Below are 17,300 nucleotides of genomic sequence, written 5' to 3' on the forward strand. Positions count from 1 at the left end.
TTTGAACATGGAAAAGACAATAGTCATTGAAAAAAACAAATTAACTCAATTTGAAATCATATGGGGAAAAATAATACAAGCCTTGAGTATATAAAAACAACAAGCGCTTTATATTTAAACATAGATTTTTTTCTTTTCTTTTCTTTTTTTTGTTTTTTGGTCTTGTTAATTGATTATTGTTTACTTTTGTCGATGTTTGGTTTACTTGTAAAAATATGAATAATACAGGACATAATAATTAAAAGGACAGTACTGTTGTGGATATTTCAGCTGGGAAAGCTTGGTGATACTCGATAGAGAGGAATGGAATTTAAGTTATATATGATTCATGTATTTATATTAATATATCTTATTTAACTTGATCATTCATAAAGATACTGATGTTGAGCTTGTCTATCTGATATGTGTGTTGTGCTTTGTTTTGTTTTGTTCTTGTTTTGTTTGTCAATAAGATTGTGGGTCTTTGTTTTTTGTTGTTTTGTATGTTGTATATACTATGTTGACATACATTTTAAAATAACATTAACATTAATTAAGAGACAAAATCATTATTTTAGTTTATATTGTGAAGAATTGTAAAATGTCACTTTTATGTGGTAGTTCAGACATCGACAGTGACAATGTGTTGTTGAATGTTGAATGCATCAAAAGTCCTACAGTTCACTCAGTGTGATAGTGTGGGGGCTGGAAAGCTGTTCGGATCGCACATTCACATATTCAGTAAGAACAAAAAGGTTTGTGGTAATGTTACTGATGTGTGGGGGCTACCTCACCCTCAAACATAAACAGCACCACTTTATCTCACGTGCGCTCCTTTTTAGTTATTAAGTTACAGGAAACTTTATCAACTTTGTGAAAGCTGCCTGTGACAAATTCTTACTAATTCAAACACAACTCAAACTCATTAACACAACTCATTAAACACATTTAATACTGGGGCGCCGGTAGCTTAGTGGTGGAGCGGGCGCCCCGTGTGCAGGGCTGTTGCCGCAGCGGTCCGGGTTCGGCTCCAGCCTGTGGCCGTTTGCTGCATGTCACTCCCTCTCTCTCTCTTCCCCCTTCATGCTTGTCTGTCCTATACATTAAAGGCTAAAAAAGCCAAAAAAATATCTTAAAAAACAAACAAACACATTTAACACTAGAACTGCCAACATTCGAATACCCCCTAGAACTGCCAGAGTGGGTCATTTTTACCCCCCTGCTGTAACAACATCAGCCATGGCAAAGCTGACATATCTTGAAGCAGATAAGCTTTTAATTTTTGTCATTTTAAAAAGTAATGAGAAAGACTTGATAAAATAGCTATTTTCAATTAGTTTTATGTGGTTTGTAATTTGTAATAACAGCAATGACAAAATATTTAACATTTAAATAAGTTATATTTGGATAGAAATAAACAATTTTTGAACAATATTGTTTTACACAAAGAAACGGAGCAGGCGCTCTAGTAACTAGCTCTGGTAACAGTAAGCAGTACAGTGGCACACACACACACACACACACACACACACACACACACAATCGGCACACACACTGTACATTTTCACGGTGCACTCCACACACTGCATGGTAGCACCTCATGCACATTTTTGTTTCCAGTTGCAAGGCCCTCTCACAGATCTGGTTGATCTGACACTATAAAAAATAAATAAAATTTGTTTCGCAAGTGCAATTATCTTGCTAGAAACTACTGAATGACATTATATATATATATATATATATATATATATATATATATATGTATATAGTAAACGGCACAGCACGGTGGGGTGGTGGTTCTCCCCTTGTCAGCATGGGTTTTCTCCGGGTACTCCGGCTTCTTCCCACCGTCCAAAGACTGTGAATGGTGTGAATGGTTGTCTGTCTCTATGTGTTAGCCCTGCAATAGTCTGGCTACCTGTCCAGGGTGTACCCTGCCTCTCGCCCAATGTCATCTGGGATAGGCTCCAGCCCCCCCCCCCGCAACCCTCAAGAGGATCACCGGCTAGAAAATGGATGGATGGATAATTAGTAGACATGTTTTGTGAGAGTGGGGGCTGCTGTGACTGTGAAGGTGAAGTGGGGGGGGCTCGGAGCCTCTGCCACCGGAGGCGTGGGCCTTTTTCTGAATGCCGGCTCTGGCTCTTCATCTTCAGATGACCCCTCCTCGCCAGGTGAAAAGGACAGATCATCGGTCTCTCCCTCATCCAGTTCTTCCTCTCTCATTTCCACTGATGTGTCTCCCCCATCCGTCTCTCCCTCAATCACCTCTCCCCCATTTGATTCTCCGTCACTTATGTCCTGAAGCATCGTCAGAGCTTGTTCTACATTCATCCCTTTTCTCCAGTTCATAATTAGGCTACACAATCCAAATCCCTCTCTTTTCCTCTTTTCTGTCTGTCTTACTTTCTGTCTATCTGTCTGTCTGTCAAAACTAGCTTGCATTTCGCAGAGGGTTTTATTGTGACAAAGTTACAAGCATTTGGAAGTGGCAGGGAGGTAAAAATGACCCCATGGCGGTTCTAGTTTTAATAAATAGTAATAGACATTTTATCACAAATTCCTCTTGCATCAGATCTTGTGAAATATGGCTTCCATGAATCTGTTTAGACAGACAGCGCCAGATCAGTGAGGTGAAGCCGTGCTGTGTGCGGCAGAGCGTTGTACAGTCCGAACGTTAAAATGATATTTAAAAAAGAAAAGATCTATGTAATCATGTCCAATATTCACAAGCTGTTTATATCTAACGAAAGATTCTGCTTCAGTCCTTATTTGTTGGCGTGTAGTCTTTGAAAAACAACATTTCCTCATCTTTCGCACATTCTGTAAACTGAGTGGGTTATTGTAACATATATATATAGATATAGATATAGATATACATATTTATTGCTATATTTTTTACTATATCACATATTATCATTACCACTGCAGATAAACTCAGCCATCACAACAGTAAAAAGAGGCACAGTAAACCGCTTCAGCTTCCACACTCACTGCTCCTCCTGTATTGAGTTAATTTTGTGTCTTTAATATGCAATCAAAAAGAATGGATTTGAAAACAAAAAAATATTTTGCAAACAAAATTATGATTTCAAAAATACAAAAAAATGCCCATGAATGAATAAAATATATTTGTGATTAAAATTGTATCTTGATAAATCCACAAGTTTTGTTTACAAACCAAAATATTGTTCTCATGAACCACAGATTCGTTTGCGTTTCCTGAGTTTTCGTTTGTGTTTCTTGAAGTTTTGCTTGCGTTTCTGCATGACTCTCATGGGCGGGACCTCCTCTGAAAACTGTAAGAAGCCTCCTGATTGGTCAGTCTCACTCAAAGAGACGGGGTGACAACTTCCGCCCCCACAGTGAGCCGGCGGTAAGGGAGACACGGAGAGTTAGCCGACGGTGACAAACATCGATCATAACAGGTATGTTTTGCGTAACTTTACTGTCTTATTGATGCTATTAAGTTTACACTTGTCGCTCTTCTGGTGCTTTTTATTCCCAACCAGTAGAGAAAGCATTATCAGACATTAACACTCATAATTCAGACGAACCAGCTTAGCGCTCTGCGCTCGTCAGAAGTGACTGACAAGCTTATTACTGCCCTGGCTTCAGTGACAGTTTGATTCATCTCACAGATAGCAGCTTATTTATGTATAAATAAATACACTTTAATTAGATATACTATCAGAACAAATCATCAGGTGTGTGTGTGTGGATCGTTTAGTCATTCCTGCGATACATTAAGTAAAGAGTTATAAAAGGGGGCATACTTTCACTGATCTTCATCCATTAGTGTTTGATCATAATCCACTTGGTCTCCTGAAGTTGCATAAATGACAGACACTGTATTAATCACTGTTACTGATACCTGAAAGCAGTTAGGTTACTGAGGTACCTGTTATTATAACAGTTTTTACTCATGGAGATTAATTTTCCTTGTCTTCACAGGAGGATGGAGAACCATCCTGATGGACCTCAGGGTCAGGTAGTTTTTTTCCCTCCTCAATTTCATGTACATTTTATCATAGTATTGTCATTGTGGGTGGGGGGGTGGTAAGAAATAAACTATTACCTTCTCTGCATTGTTGCCCAGTAGTATAACAAGCACGGCAGGAATAGATCCTTAATGACACATGTACTCTGCATGATCACATAACAATGCCATGCATCTTAAATTCTTTTACAGTGTGATCGGCGTGCAGTTACCGAAGCTGCTCAGCATTTCATGTCTCTGCTCAGGAGAGTAATACCTGAAGGACAGGGTCAGAGCACCAGTAGGGAGAGGCCAACAGTGGAGTCTGAGATGGCCAGGTGTAAAAAAATAAATTATAAAAGGGGCCAGTTTAGTTGTGTAACATTGTCACTCACATTATAATTTCATATCCTTGTAAGGGATTTTTTATGAAGTGTAAACATATTTTTTGTTTAACAACATCCTTCAGATCCTTCACCAGGTCTGACATGCATGCCAATTTTGGTGAGTTTTTGAGCATGTTTAGGGGGTCAAATTCCAGCTCAAAGAGGCAGCGGGAGAAAGAATAAAGAATAAACGCAACAAAAACAATAGGGTCTTCTCCTTCGGCGAGAACTGCTCTGTGAGCAGTCCTCTGCCTCTAGGCTCGGTCCCTAATAATAAAGAATAAAGAATAATAAACGCAGCAAAAACAAGAGGGACTTCGTCCTTCGGCCGAGGTCCCAAATTAAAGCTGCAAGCAGCGTTGGGCGGGACCTCGCACTCGCGCCCGTTTCGGCCTCCAGCTTATGTCGTCATTGTCAATTATTTAGAAATATCAAAAACAATATGCAAATTAGATGAGTTAATTTACCCCCATCAGATTCCTGTTTCTTTATTTTGAGGATGAGATGACAAAAACAACACAAAACAAAAGAAATCTACTGTGTAAATCTGTTCAAAATGTTGTTTTACTGAGATTAATGAAATCCAATATGGCTGCCGGCTAGTGACACCACAATATGCAAATTAGATGAGTTAATTTACTCCCATGACAAACTTTGGGTCATGATGAATAGTTTTCTCATTTACAGTATGCCTTTATCTCTCACCACCTTCAAGCCACAGCCTTTTGAAATGTTGAAATGAAAATGGAATATTTTCCTCAATAAACTCTGGCACCTGAAGGGTTAAAATGGAAATTCTGCCCCTGTCATGTCTGCATGTAAGATTAAGACACACACACACATCATGTTTCTGTGAGTTTGTGTGTGACAGCGGTTGCCATGGTGATGAAGTAGGTGCACCTGGCAGAACAGCAGAGAGAGACAGACAGAACACAGAGAGACCTGTTTTAGTGGAGATTTAACTCCTCGAAGAAGTTCTTCCCATTCCCAAACCGTTGGTCCAATCATCAAAATAATGTGATCATGAGAGAGATAAAGTTATACAGAAGATCTGTTTAGCAGCAGTTGAGCTGGCACGTGTGCATCTTTAAAGCCGATACGATAAACTGTGTAGGAGGAGATGTTTTTTTTAAGAGCACGTTTGACGCGAAATCTTACTTTGAAAGGGCAAATAGCTCACTTCCTGTTGGATTTTGGTCAGGGGTGTCAGCGCGTGATTTGTAAGTCAAACATGCCAGTTTTAATAATGTGTATTTGCTGTTTCAAATGAAGATTCTGCTGCTGTAATCTGTCCTTTAAAGATTGTGAGACACACAGACAGAGAGAGCCGTGTGTGTGTGTCTGTGTGTGCAGCCGTTGTCATGGCGATTAATGACTTGCCTGCACTTGAGGGGCACACACAGAGCTCATGAGAGAGCAGATCAGCAAAGGCTGTTTATAATGGGTTTTAACTCCTCGAACAAATTCTTGCCATACCCAAACCGTTGGTCCAATCAAGAAAATAAAGTGATTTTGAGAGACAGCCACTTCTCGTGAACGCACGTGTCATGTTTTATATCTCTAGAGTCAAAAATGTGGTCACACGAGCGAGTTTAAAATGTGTTGCACCTTAGCTGTTTTCCAGAAATTTCTCCTCTCAGTTTATATGGGAGTGAATGAGAAAAAAATCTGCGCTCCCTTCGCTTTGGAGCCACTCAGCAAAAATGTGTACGTGTGAGAGATTCCATGTCAACATATCTGTGAGCTGGACAAATTTTCCTACATTTTGTGGTATAAATTGTGTCTGTACAGTGAAAATTGTGGCCGTGGCAGCGAGTTAAAGACAAAAGTTTTAGACGATTTTAAGAGCCCTCTCCACTCTAGCTCACAGCATTCCGTGCAATACACACCCATTGTAAACTGACAATTTCTCCACTTTTGCTCATGGTACTTTGAGAGGCACAGATCAAAAATGGTAAAAGATATGAAAAAGATGAAAACATGAGTGAATAGATGAGACCTGTGGCAACATTTGAGAGTTGGAATGGCGTCTTCGGCCGAGGTCCCCAATTAACAGGTAAAGTTTTTAGAATCCTGCATAAATCCTATTCTGTAGACACTTTTTTGCAAACTAGAATACATTAATGGAACCAAGATCTAAAAAGAAATGATATTAATTTAAGATGGAGGGAATGTTGGAATTTAACAACAGGTATTATGGCTAATGAAAATTTGCCTTTAATCCAATACAAAATAATGTACAGAACCTATTGTACAAAAGATAAAGTTAATAAATATGATAGTAGTATATCAGGGAACTGTTTTAAATGTGGACTTACAGATTCATTGATTCATGCTTTTTGGGACTGTAGCAAAATTAATAAGGTCTGGTTTGATATGGAATATTGGTTATCAGAAGTATTGGGGGTGAACTTTAATTTCAATCCATCAGCCTGTATATTTCAAGATATGTTACAGGATACAGTGAGGAGAGATGGATTATTCTTTTCTCATCAATTGTATTGAAGAAACTGATACTTAAACATTGGAAATCCACATACCCTCCTATGTTATTACACTGGAAAAAAGAGATGTGTTATTATTTGAACATGGAAAAGACAATAGTCATTGAAAAAAACAAATTAACTCAATTTGAAATCATATGGGGAAAAATAATACAAGCCTTGAGTATATAAAAACAACAAGCGCTTTATATTTAAACATAGATTTTTTTCTTTTCTTTTCTTTTTTTTGTTTTTTGGTCTTGTTAATTGATTATTGTTTACTTTTGTCGATGTTTGGTTTACTTGTAAAAATATGAATAATACAGGACATAATAATTAAAAGGACAGTACTGTTGTGGATATTTCAGCTGGGAAAGCTTGGTGATACTCGATAGAGAGGAATGGAATTTAAGTTATATATGATTCATGTATTTATATTAATATATCTTATTTAACTTGATCATTCATAAAGATACTGATGTTGAGCTTGTCTATCTGATATGTGTGTTGTGCTTTGTTTTGTTTTGTTCTTGTTTTGTTTGTCAATAAGATTGTGGGTCTTTGTTTTTTGTTGTTTTGTATGTTGTATATACTATGTTGACATACATTTTAAAATAACATTAACATTAATTAAGAGACAAAATCATTATTTTAGTTTATATTGTGAAGAATTGTAAAATGTCACTTTTATGTGGTAGTTCAGACATCGACAGTGACAATGTGTTGTTGAATGTTGAATGCATCAAAAGTCCTACAGTTCACTCAGTGTGATAGTGTGGGGGCTGGAAAGCTGTTCGGATCGCACATTCACATATTCAGTAAGAACAAAAAGGTTTGTGGTAATGTTACTGATGTGTGGGGGCTACCTCACCCTCAAACATAAACAGCACCACTTTATCTCACGTGCGCTCCTTTTTAGTTATTAAGTTACAGGAAACTTTATCAACTTTGTGAAAGCTGCCTGTGACAAATTCTTACTAATTCAAACACAACTCAAACTCATTAACACAACTCATTAAACACATTTAATACTGGGGCGCCGGTAGCTTAGTGGTGGAGCGGGCGCCCCGTGTGCAGGGCTGTTGCCGCAGCGGTCCGGGTTCGGCTCCAGCCTGTGGCCGTTTGCTGCATGTCACTCCCTCTCTCTCTCTTCCCCCTTCATGCTTGTCTGTCCTATACATTAAAGGCTAAAAAAGCCAAAAAAATATCTTAAAAAACAAACAAACACATTTAACACTAGAACTGCCAACATTCGAATACCCCCTAGAACTGCCAGAGTGGGTCATTTTTACCCCCCTGCTGTAACAACATCAGCCATGGCAAAGCTGACATATCTTGAAGCAGATAAGCTTTTAATTTTTGTCATTTTAAAAAGTAATGAGAAAGACTTGATAAAATAGCTATTTTCAATTAGTTTTATGTGGTTTGTAATTTGTAATAACAGCAATGACAAAATATTTAACATTTAAATAAGTTATATTTGGATAGAAATAAACAATGTTTGAACAATATTGTTTTACACAAAGAAACGGAGCAGGCGCTCTAGTAACTAGCTCTGGTAACAGTAAGCAGTACAGTGGCACACACACACACACACACACACACACACACACACACAATCGGCACACACACTGTACATTTTCACGGTGCACTCCACACACTGCATGGTAGCACCTCATGCACATTTTTGTTTCCAGTTGCAAGGCCCTCTCACAGATCTGGTTGATCTGACACTATAAAAAATAAATAAAATTTGTTTCGCAAGTGCAATTATCTTGCTAGAAACTACTGAATGACATTATATATATATATATATATATATATATATATATATATATGTATATAGTAAACGGCACAGCACGGTGGGGTGGTGGTTCTCCCCTTGTCAGCATGGGTTTTCTCCGGGTACTCCGGCTTCTTCCCACCGTCCAAAGACTGTGAATGGTGTGAATGGTTGTCTGTCTCTATGTGTTAGCCCTGCAATAGTCTGGCTACCTGTCCAGGGTGTACCCTGCCTCTCGCCCAATGTCATCTGGGATAGGCTCCAGCCCCCCCCCCCGCAACCCTCAAGAGGATCACCGGCTAGAAAATGGATGGATGGATAATTAGTAGACATGTTTTGTGAGAGTGGGGGCTGCTGTGACTGTGAAGGTGAAGTGGGGGGGGCTCGGAGCCTCTGCCACCGGAGGCGTGGGCCTTTTTCTGAATGCCGGCTCTGGCTCTTCATCTTCAGATGACCCCTCCTCGCCAGGTGAAAAGGACAGATCATCGGTCTCTCCCTCATCCAGTTCTTCCTCTCTCATTTCCACTGATGTGTCTCCCCCATCCGTCTCTCCCTCAATCACCTCTCCCCCATTTGATTCTCCGTCACTTATGTCCTGAAGCATCGTCAGAGCTTGTTCTACATTCATCCCTTTTCTCCAGTTCATAATTAGGCTACACAATCCAAATCCCTCTCTTTTCCTCTTTTCTGTCTGTCTTACTTTCTGTCTATCTGTCTGTCTGTCAAAACTAGCTTGCATTTCGCAGAGGGTTTTATTGTGACAAAGTTACAAGCATTTGGAAGTGGCAGGGAGGTAAAAATGACCCCATGGCGGTTCTAGTTTTAATAAATAGTAATAGACATTTTATCACAAATTCCTCTTGCATCAGATCTTGTGAAATATGGCTTCCATGAATCTGTTTAGACAGACAGCGCCAGATCAGTGAGGTGAAGCCGTGCTGTGTGCGGCAGAGCGTTGTACAGTCCGAACGTTAAAATGATATTTAAAAAAGAAAAGATCTATGTAATCATGTCCAATATTCACAAGCTGTTTATATCTAACGAAAGATTCTGCTTCAGTCCTTATTTGTTGGCGTGTAGTCTTTGAAAAACAACATTTCCTCATCTTTCGCACATTCTGTAAACTGAGTGGGTTATTGTAACATATATATATAGATATAGATATAGATATACATATTTATTGCTATATTTTTTACTATATCACATATTATCATTACCACTGCAGATAAACTCAGCCATCACAACAGTAAAAAGAGGCACAGTAAACCGCTTCAGCTTCCACACTCACTGCTCCTCCTGTATTGAGTTAATTTTGTGTCTTTAATATGCAATCAAAAAGAATGGATTTGAAAACAAAAAAATATTTTGCAAACAAAATTATGATTTCAAAAATACAAAAAAATGCCCATGAATGAATAAAATATATTTGTGATTAAAATTGTATCTTGATAAATCCACAAGTTTTGTTTACAAACCAAAATATTGTTCTCATGAACCACAGATTCGTTTGCGTTTCCTGAGTTTTCGTTTGCGTTTCTTGAAGTTTTGCTTGCGTTTCTGCATGACTCTCATGGGCGGGACCTCCTCTGAAAACTGTAAGAAGCCTCCTGATTGGTCAGTCTCACTCAAAGAGACGGGGTGACAACTTCCGCCCCCACAGTGAGCCGGCGGTAAGGGAGACACGGAGAGTTAGCCGACGGTGACAAACATCGATCATAACAGGTATGTTTTGCGTAACTTTACTGTCTTATTGATGCTATTAAGTTTACACTTGTCGCTCTTCTGGTGCTTTTTATTCCCAACCAGTAGAGAAAGCATTATCAGACATTAACACTCATAATTCAGACGAACCAGCTTAGCGCTCTGCGCTCGTCAGAAGTGACTGACAAGCTTATTACTGCCCTGGCTTCAGTGACAGTTTGATTCATCTCACAGATAGCAGCTTATTTATGTATAAATAAATACACTTTAATTAGATATACTATCAGAACAAATCATCAGGTGTGTGTGTGTGGATCGTTTAGTCATTCCTGCGATACATTAAGTAAAGAGTTATAAAAGGGGGCATACTTTCACTGATCTTCATCCATTAGTGTTTGATCATAATCCACTTGGTCTCCTGAAGTTGCATAAATGACAGACACTGTATTAATCACTGTTACTGATACCTGAAAGCAGTTAGGTTACTGAGGTACCTGTTATTATAACAGTTTTTACTCATGGAGATTAATTTTCCTTGTCTTCACAGGAGGATGGAGAACCATCCTGATGGACCTCAGGGTCAGGTAGTTTTTTTCCCTCCTCAATTTCATGTACATTTTATCATAGTATTGTCATTGTGGGTGGGGGGGTGGTAAGAAATAAACTATTACCTTCTCTGCATTGTTGCCCAGTAGTATAACAAGCACGGCAGGAATAGATCCTTAATGACACATGTACTCTGCATGATCACATAACAATGCCATGCATCTTAAATTCTTTTACAGTGTGATCGGCGTGCAGTTACCGAAGCTGCTCAGCATTTCATGTCTCTGCTCAGGAGAGTAATACCTGAAGGACAGGGTCAGAGCACCAGTAGGGAGAGGCCAACAGTGGAGTCTGAGATGGCCAGGTGTAAAAAAATAAATTATAAAAGGGGCCAGTTTAGTTGTGTAACATTGTCACTCACATTATAATTTCATATCCTTGTAAGGGATTTTTTATGAAGTGTAAACATATTTTTTGTTTAACAACATCCTTCAGATCCTTCCCTGGGTATTTCAAACGAAGAAACAAAGGTCCACCCACCAGAGGCTACAAACAGGCAAGAACTGTGAAGAAGTGGATTCCATTTGATGTTTGTTTTTTTTTTACTTTCCTCCAAAACGGAGACAACTCCATCCCCTTCTGAGGAGCTGGAGCTCATTCAAGCAGGGCTTGGAAAGCATACGCTGTCTATTACATCAGATGTAACTCATGCAGAGGTGGGATATATAATGAATTGAAGCATACATATATGGTTCAAGTAGTATATTAAGAATGTTAATTGCATGACAGTAGATTAATGCTGTTTAAGTGAAAGCTGCTGTTTTTGTTTGTTAGTTATCTAGTTTACTTGAGGCAGCATATCCAAAGATGAATGTTCTTGAGGACAGATGGCTTCTTTTCAAGGCAGCAGGTGCAATTTCGGTTAAGAAAAATATATATTAATCAAGAAATTTACAGAACGTCATGGTTATTTACTATTTCAATATTGTTTTAATTGTTTTGAAGGCGGAAATGGAAGAAGAAAGATGTCTGCAATCGCATTAGATGCAGAAGGTTACACCGGTTCTGTCATCAGAAGAGCCTCAAGTGGAGGAAAACTTTTGTTATATGTGGTGCTCCTCCAAGATGAGCTAGATTTATCACCTCTCCCAGCAGATGCACCAGAGTTTGCTCTTATGCCAAAAACAACATGCAAACAATGCAAGGCAGTGATGCCACTCCAGATGTTGGCACTGCACATTGATCAGTGCTCCAGCATATCAGACTTGGAAGATGAGGTAATTTTTTTTTCTCTGTTTCTTGGAAATGTAGGCTTGACTTTTACAGCTTTGATCTTAAATGCCTTACTTAAGAGTTATCTGTCATGGTAAGCTTTATCCCAAACCTTGGCATGTCTTTTCAACCTCTTTGCTCAGGAGTCAGAAGTGGTGTTCTTGGATGAGGCAACATCTTCAAGCACAGCCCCAGGGCCAAATTCAGATGTGCCACAGTCCTCTGAGAAACATTGCTTTCAGCAGGTACAGTAACTCCGTCAGTTAACATGGAGAAGGGTTTGCAGGGTGACATCAAAAATGTGTCAAGTATGCATCTGAAGTTATTAAATAAGACATTATACATACATAGTTTCTAGTGTATTATTTATTAACTTCTTATTCATACTTTTAAAATATGTGTTTTAAAATTGTCTTTGGAGCTCATATTCAATTAATGATACTTCATTGTATGCAAGCACAAAGATGTAAATGAGTTACAACTTAGTAAGTGGAAAGGGAAATTTGGAGGAAAAAGTTCGTATTGAATCAACTTTTGACAATTGGTTCTTCCTGACAAACTTAGTCCTTTTTGATAGCCTGAAGTATTTTACCACATTGCAGACTCACATACCCTCTTCTGAACTTTATTGTGTCTACACTTAGGAAAGTGAGGTCAAATGTCCAATTTGCATACAAACATTTCCAGTGTCAGACATTGAGCTCCATGCAAGCCTCTGCAGTGAAAGGTAATTTCTGTTAGATAATCTATTGTATCTCTATTTCTTAAGGTTGCTTGACAATCGTTATATGGGCAGTTCCTAGATAAATTTGTGTTACTAATGGTTTTAATACAAATTGAAAGCACTAAATCTATCATTTTTAAATTATCTTCTGTTTTTACATTAGCATGGAGAAGAACCTTTGCCAGCTTAACACTGCCGAACCATGCTCCAGCCTAGATCAAATATCATGGTAACTATTCAAATTGAATTTGTAATTGGTAAGCTAAAGTGGATTGTGAACATTATTTTTTTCATTTAACAGTGAAGAGGATGTTCTTCAGTGGGTAATGACACAGGTTGAGAAGGTATGGTTGACAGAGGTCTGAAACTCTGGAAGCGCAGAAAGAATGGTGGTCCACTGAACCCTTTGAAAGTTTCCTTCCTGGGGGAACCAGGAGTTGACACTGGTGCACTAAGAAAAGAGTTCCTGTCCAGTGAGTAGTATATTTTTACTATTCCTGTGGCAGACCTGTGTTGTGTATTGCAGAATAGCACAAACATTTCTTTTAATTAGTTTCTGTCAAACTAAAGCAACAATATTCTCAAATGAAATAGATCATCAACCTCCTGCATGCTTCTTCAGGAGGCAATATCAGAGTGGTCAGATACTTGTTTGTGGTCCATTGTTGCATCAATTTTTCTTCCTTCTTTTGGCTGTAGCAATGGTTGCTGGAATCAAGAGACGACTCTTTGAAGGGGAAAGTGAAAAGGGAAAAGTGCCAAAATACTCTCTGAACGATTTGGATGATGAACTTTTTAAGTATGTTGTTCTAAAATGGAACACTTCCAGTCACCAGTAATTTTTATCTTAATACAATTTTAAGAACATTAATAGTATTGTCATGAACACAGTGGCTTTTGCTCTGCTTCAAATGTTTATGTATTTTGCAAATGGTTTAAAGTACTGCATGACAGTCATATGCAATGCAGATGGTGAAAGTACAGTTGTAGATGAAGAAGGGACATGGTGGTTGTTGTGAACACTATATTATAGTGGTTTGATTTGATTCAACCAATTCCACCTCAGGGGCAAATGTGACCAAAAAAATCTATTAATAGATTGTAGACATTCTGGGCTGTTATGCTTTCAGGTCACAGTGATCTTAACATTTGGCCTTTGACCTCCAGAATCAGTTCATTCTTAGTAAGAGTGGACAGTTATACAGATTTGAAAGAAAACAATACCTTTAACCCTGGATAGTGCTGGCACAAAGGCATAAAAAACATAGCTGATATAGCTAAACTATAGCTAATCAACAGTTATACGTATGCATAAGTTTTATCCTAAATCTGAGCAAATGTAAGATGATGGGGGTGATGCATAAATGTGGTAAGCACCTGCTTCTTCTTCTATCTTTAATTCAGTTCTTGCAATTGCTGATTCCTTGGCATTTCACTCAGAGTTGCAGGTGAAATATTTGCAGTGAGCATTGCCCAAGGAGGACCAGCACCAAGATTTCTGCAGGAGTGGTGTTACCACTATCTTGTCACTGGAAACCTTAAAACTGAGGGAATTCATGACAAGGAGCTGTCACCATTCATCAAAACGGTAGGTTTGGGAAATTGTTTCAAGCTATCTCAATAACTACATTTAGTTTTTCCATCATCTTTGCACTCCTTTAATGTTTATTGTACAAATTAAGCTCAAATTTAAAAAGTTGTTTATTCTTGTAAATCAAGTGAATGGCACTCTTGCCCTTCATGCAAATGTACACAATACATATTCATAATATGCAAAAATGTATAAATGCATATCTTTGTACAGGTTTAAAATAACATGTATATTATACACAGTTGAAAGCTTCATATTTTTGTTATTTTTATTTATCATTTCTTTAGCTCGACGATGCATCTGACCTGTTTCCCTATGTAGAAGAAATCCTGGAATGTGGCTACACTGGTCCAATCAGCGTTGACCATAAGGAACGGATAATAAGGTTTGTATTGCATTTTGATGTATTTGTGATGTTTATGAGTGTCAATGATTTGGAAAATATCAAGTTTATTGTTGAGTCCTTTGACAGTTATTGGATGACTTGATAGTGACACTCAATGATCTCAGGCCCATGCAGTCTGTACGTTTAAGTATTATTGAACAAGGTGCTAAGTCCCAAAAATGTCCACTGATGTCTATGTTTTGAATAATTACTGATCTTGATGATAAAGTGGCACCCTGTAAGGCAGTCACCGCCAGCAAGATAGGAATGCGTGTGTGAAATGCTTGAATGGTCAAGTGGACAAAAAAAGCACAATGTTAAAGCAGTCCATTTACCATCAAGTTTGGATGCAAATTTTTACAAAAGTTTTTGGCTTTTTTTCCTAATTTGTTAAGTAAGAATACTTCAAAAACACATATTAATGGTTTATTTTTTCATCAGTTTACGAGAGAAAAATCTAAATCATATGAATATTTAGTATGGCTGCCCTTTGCCTTCCAAACAGCATCAAATCTTACAATTAAACTTTTCACATCTGCCTATAACTTACAGTGCTGTATAACGTCATGTTTATTGTCATTACATTACATTTTATACATTTCCTTTGAAGGGCTGTTGGTCTGCATCTGACAACAAAACGTATACCGATGCTGCAACAGATCCGTGAGGGCCTTATGGTGTACAATCTGATTGAAGTCATGCAGCGAAAGCCGAAAGAATGTCATGATCTTTTTGTGACAGGATGCGATGACAAGGTGTGTTGAATTTATTTAAATTATTGCCATTTAATATTCTTGTCTTTATAGGCTAAATGGTATTTACATATCATTGATACACAATGTTTATTTTAAGTCTTATAAAGGGTAAAATAAATGTGATAATACACTTATCACTTCATTAGGTACATCTATACAATCTAATGCAATCAAATAAATAAAATAAATTGCTGTCTCGTTGAAACCACTGCATTCTACACCCCATTGCATTAAATTAAGAGAGAATATGTATTTGGCAGAGTTGTTGGATTTTAGAGATGCGATGTATGAAGTGGTCAGTGAACATTACAAAATTAAAAGTTTTTTTTTTAATTAAGTATTAATATTTGCATATCAGCAGAAGGGAGCAGCATCCAGCAGAATTGCATCCCTTGCATCTGTAATAATACCCCCATATTAGGATTCTGTGTATGTGTGATATTTGGTCTTGATCTTATTTGCTTTACTTTTTTGTTCACAGGTGGATTCACATTATATCCTGTCACACCTTGCCCCAGAGATGAGTCCACATGGTTCAGGAAAACACAAGGAGGAGTCCAAAATTCTGGAATATTTTCAAGATTTCCTTCTTGAACTTGAAGGTACACGTCATTTTACAGAAGTTCTGGTCCTCAAAGGAAGTTGGATAAAGCTTCTTCAACTTGAAAAAGGGACTAAATGCTTCATGACTTGATATCCAGATTTTATAGCCTTTGTTACGAGGTACACAGATTCAAGGGATTTATTTAGCAACAATTTAAAATGGTCTTTGAACTAAACACTAACATGGAGAAAACATATTTATGATCTGGCAACCATACTGCTGGCCAGGAAAATTCAAGTTTCATCAATGTTATTGTTTTGTTGTAGTTTCCCTATTTGCCTTATAAATATGTGCTATGTTAAAAGATACAGCTTGCCTGATTAAAAAAAAATTATGATGTCTCTAACTTCAGACTAAGACACTTGTATTTTCTTTACATTTAAAGATGCACAACCAGAAGACGAGGATGGGGAAACTCTGTCCGTTCCTGCAGTGATGCAGTGGATGACTGGGCAGGCTCACAGACATCTGTTTGTCTCTGAGAGAGAGCAATTTAAAATAGCCATAAGATTTGACCACAACTGTGTGGAGCACATGCCAGGCCACACCATATGTTATCCTATTGTTAGTGCCTGCACCAACACCATCACACTTCCAACAGCCCATTTGGGGAATTATGAGTCCTTTCAAACTAATCTGCTTACTGCCATTAAATTTGGTGTTAGCTTCGACAGAGTCTAGTTTCTGAAAGGCATGTGTATTTTCTTTGGTTAAAAAAAAAATGGTTGTTTTTTTTTACCACAGTTGATTTTTAAGTGTTTATTGTTGTGACTATTCTGTCACCATTGTTTCCAAGTTAAAATGTATTGTATATACAGCACTGTATAAGAGTTTTAGGCATGTGAGAAAAGTTTGCCTATAACTATGCAGGTTTGAAGGTAAATTGACTGTAAATCTCAGCTGTTCAAATAAAAGTCAAACTACTTGATGTGAATCACGTCAATTTATTCTAATCTGTTTCATAAAAAAATAAAATGATATTTCACCTTGGTCCAACCAGCTGCTTTCATGACTATCTTCTAGATTTTATACACCACAGGCAACATTGAGAGCAGGGAGATAGATGTCCCCACCAAAACTTGAGGACTCAGCATGTGGATTTATTTGTTGTA

General features: G+C 37.9%; 1 protein-coding gene across 4 annotated transcripts; it reads left to right on the plus strand.

The window, feature by feature from the left end:
- Positions 1-4,029: 4,029 nt before the first annotated feature.
- Positions 4,030-17,108, plus strand: LOC117248628 (G2/M phase-specific E3 ubiquitin-protein ligase-like). 4 transcript variants are annotated; one of them, XM_033613837.2, is made up of 14 exons: positions 4,030-11,221; positions 11,353-11,573; positions 11,692-11,767; positions 11,863-12,134; positions 12,273-12,374; positions 12,774-12,856; positions 13,017-13,082; positions 13,155-13,326; positions 13,553-13,652; positions 14,294-14,441; positions 14,732-14,829; positions 15,440-15,584; positions 16,066-16,186; positions 16,574-17,108. In XM_033613837.2, exons 8-14 carry the CDS (start codon positions 13,200-13,202, stop codon positions 16,867-16,869), a joined length of 1,035 nt encoding a protein of 344 aa, XP_033469728.2. In that variant the 5' UTR covers positions 4,030-11,221; positions 11,353-11,573; positions 11,692-11,767; positions 11,863-12,134; positions 12,273-12,374; positions 12,774-12,856; positions 13,017-13,082; positions 13,155-13,199; the 3' UTR covers positions 16,870-17,108. The 4 variants fall into 4 exon arrangements, with proteins under 4 accessions (XP_033469728.2, XP_078030387.1, XP_078030386.1 ...); XM_078174261.1 differs by having other exon boundaries at positions 4,030-10,332; XM_078174260.1 differs by having other exon boundaries at positions 4,030-11,573.
- Positions 17,109-17,300: the final 192 nt, after the last annotated feature.

This window comes from Epinephelus lanceolatus, chromosome 14 (assembly GCF_041903045.1).
Source record: "Epinephelus lanceolatus isolate andai-2023 chromosome 14, ASM4190304v1, whole genome shotgun sequence".
Taxonomy (NCBI): Eukaryota; Metazoa; Chordata; class Actinopteri; order Perciformes; family Serranidae; genus Epinephelus; species Epinephelus lanceolatus.

Coding starts and splice junctions, on each gene's coding strand:
- LOC117248628 (XM_078174260.1), top strand. CDS start 13,200: ATGGTTGACAGAGGTCTGAAACTCTGGAAGCGCAGAAAGAATGGTGGT. Junction 13,653..14,293: donor TTGGATGATGAACTTTTTAA/GTATGTTGTTCT, acceptor CATTTCACTCAG/AGTTGCAGGTGAAATATTTG. Junction 14,442..14,731: donor TGTCACCATTCATCAAAACG/GTAGGTTTGGGA, acceptor TCATTTCTTTAG/CTCGACGATGCATCTGACCT.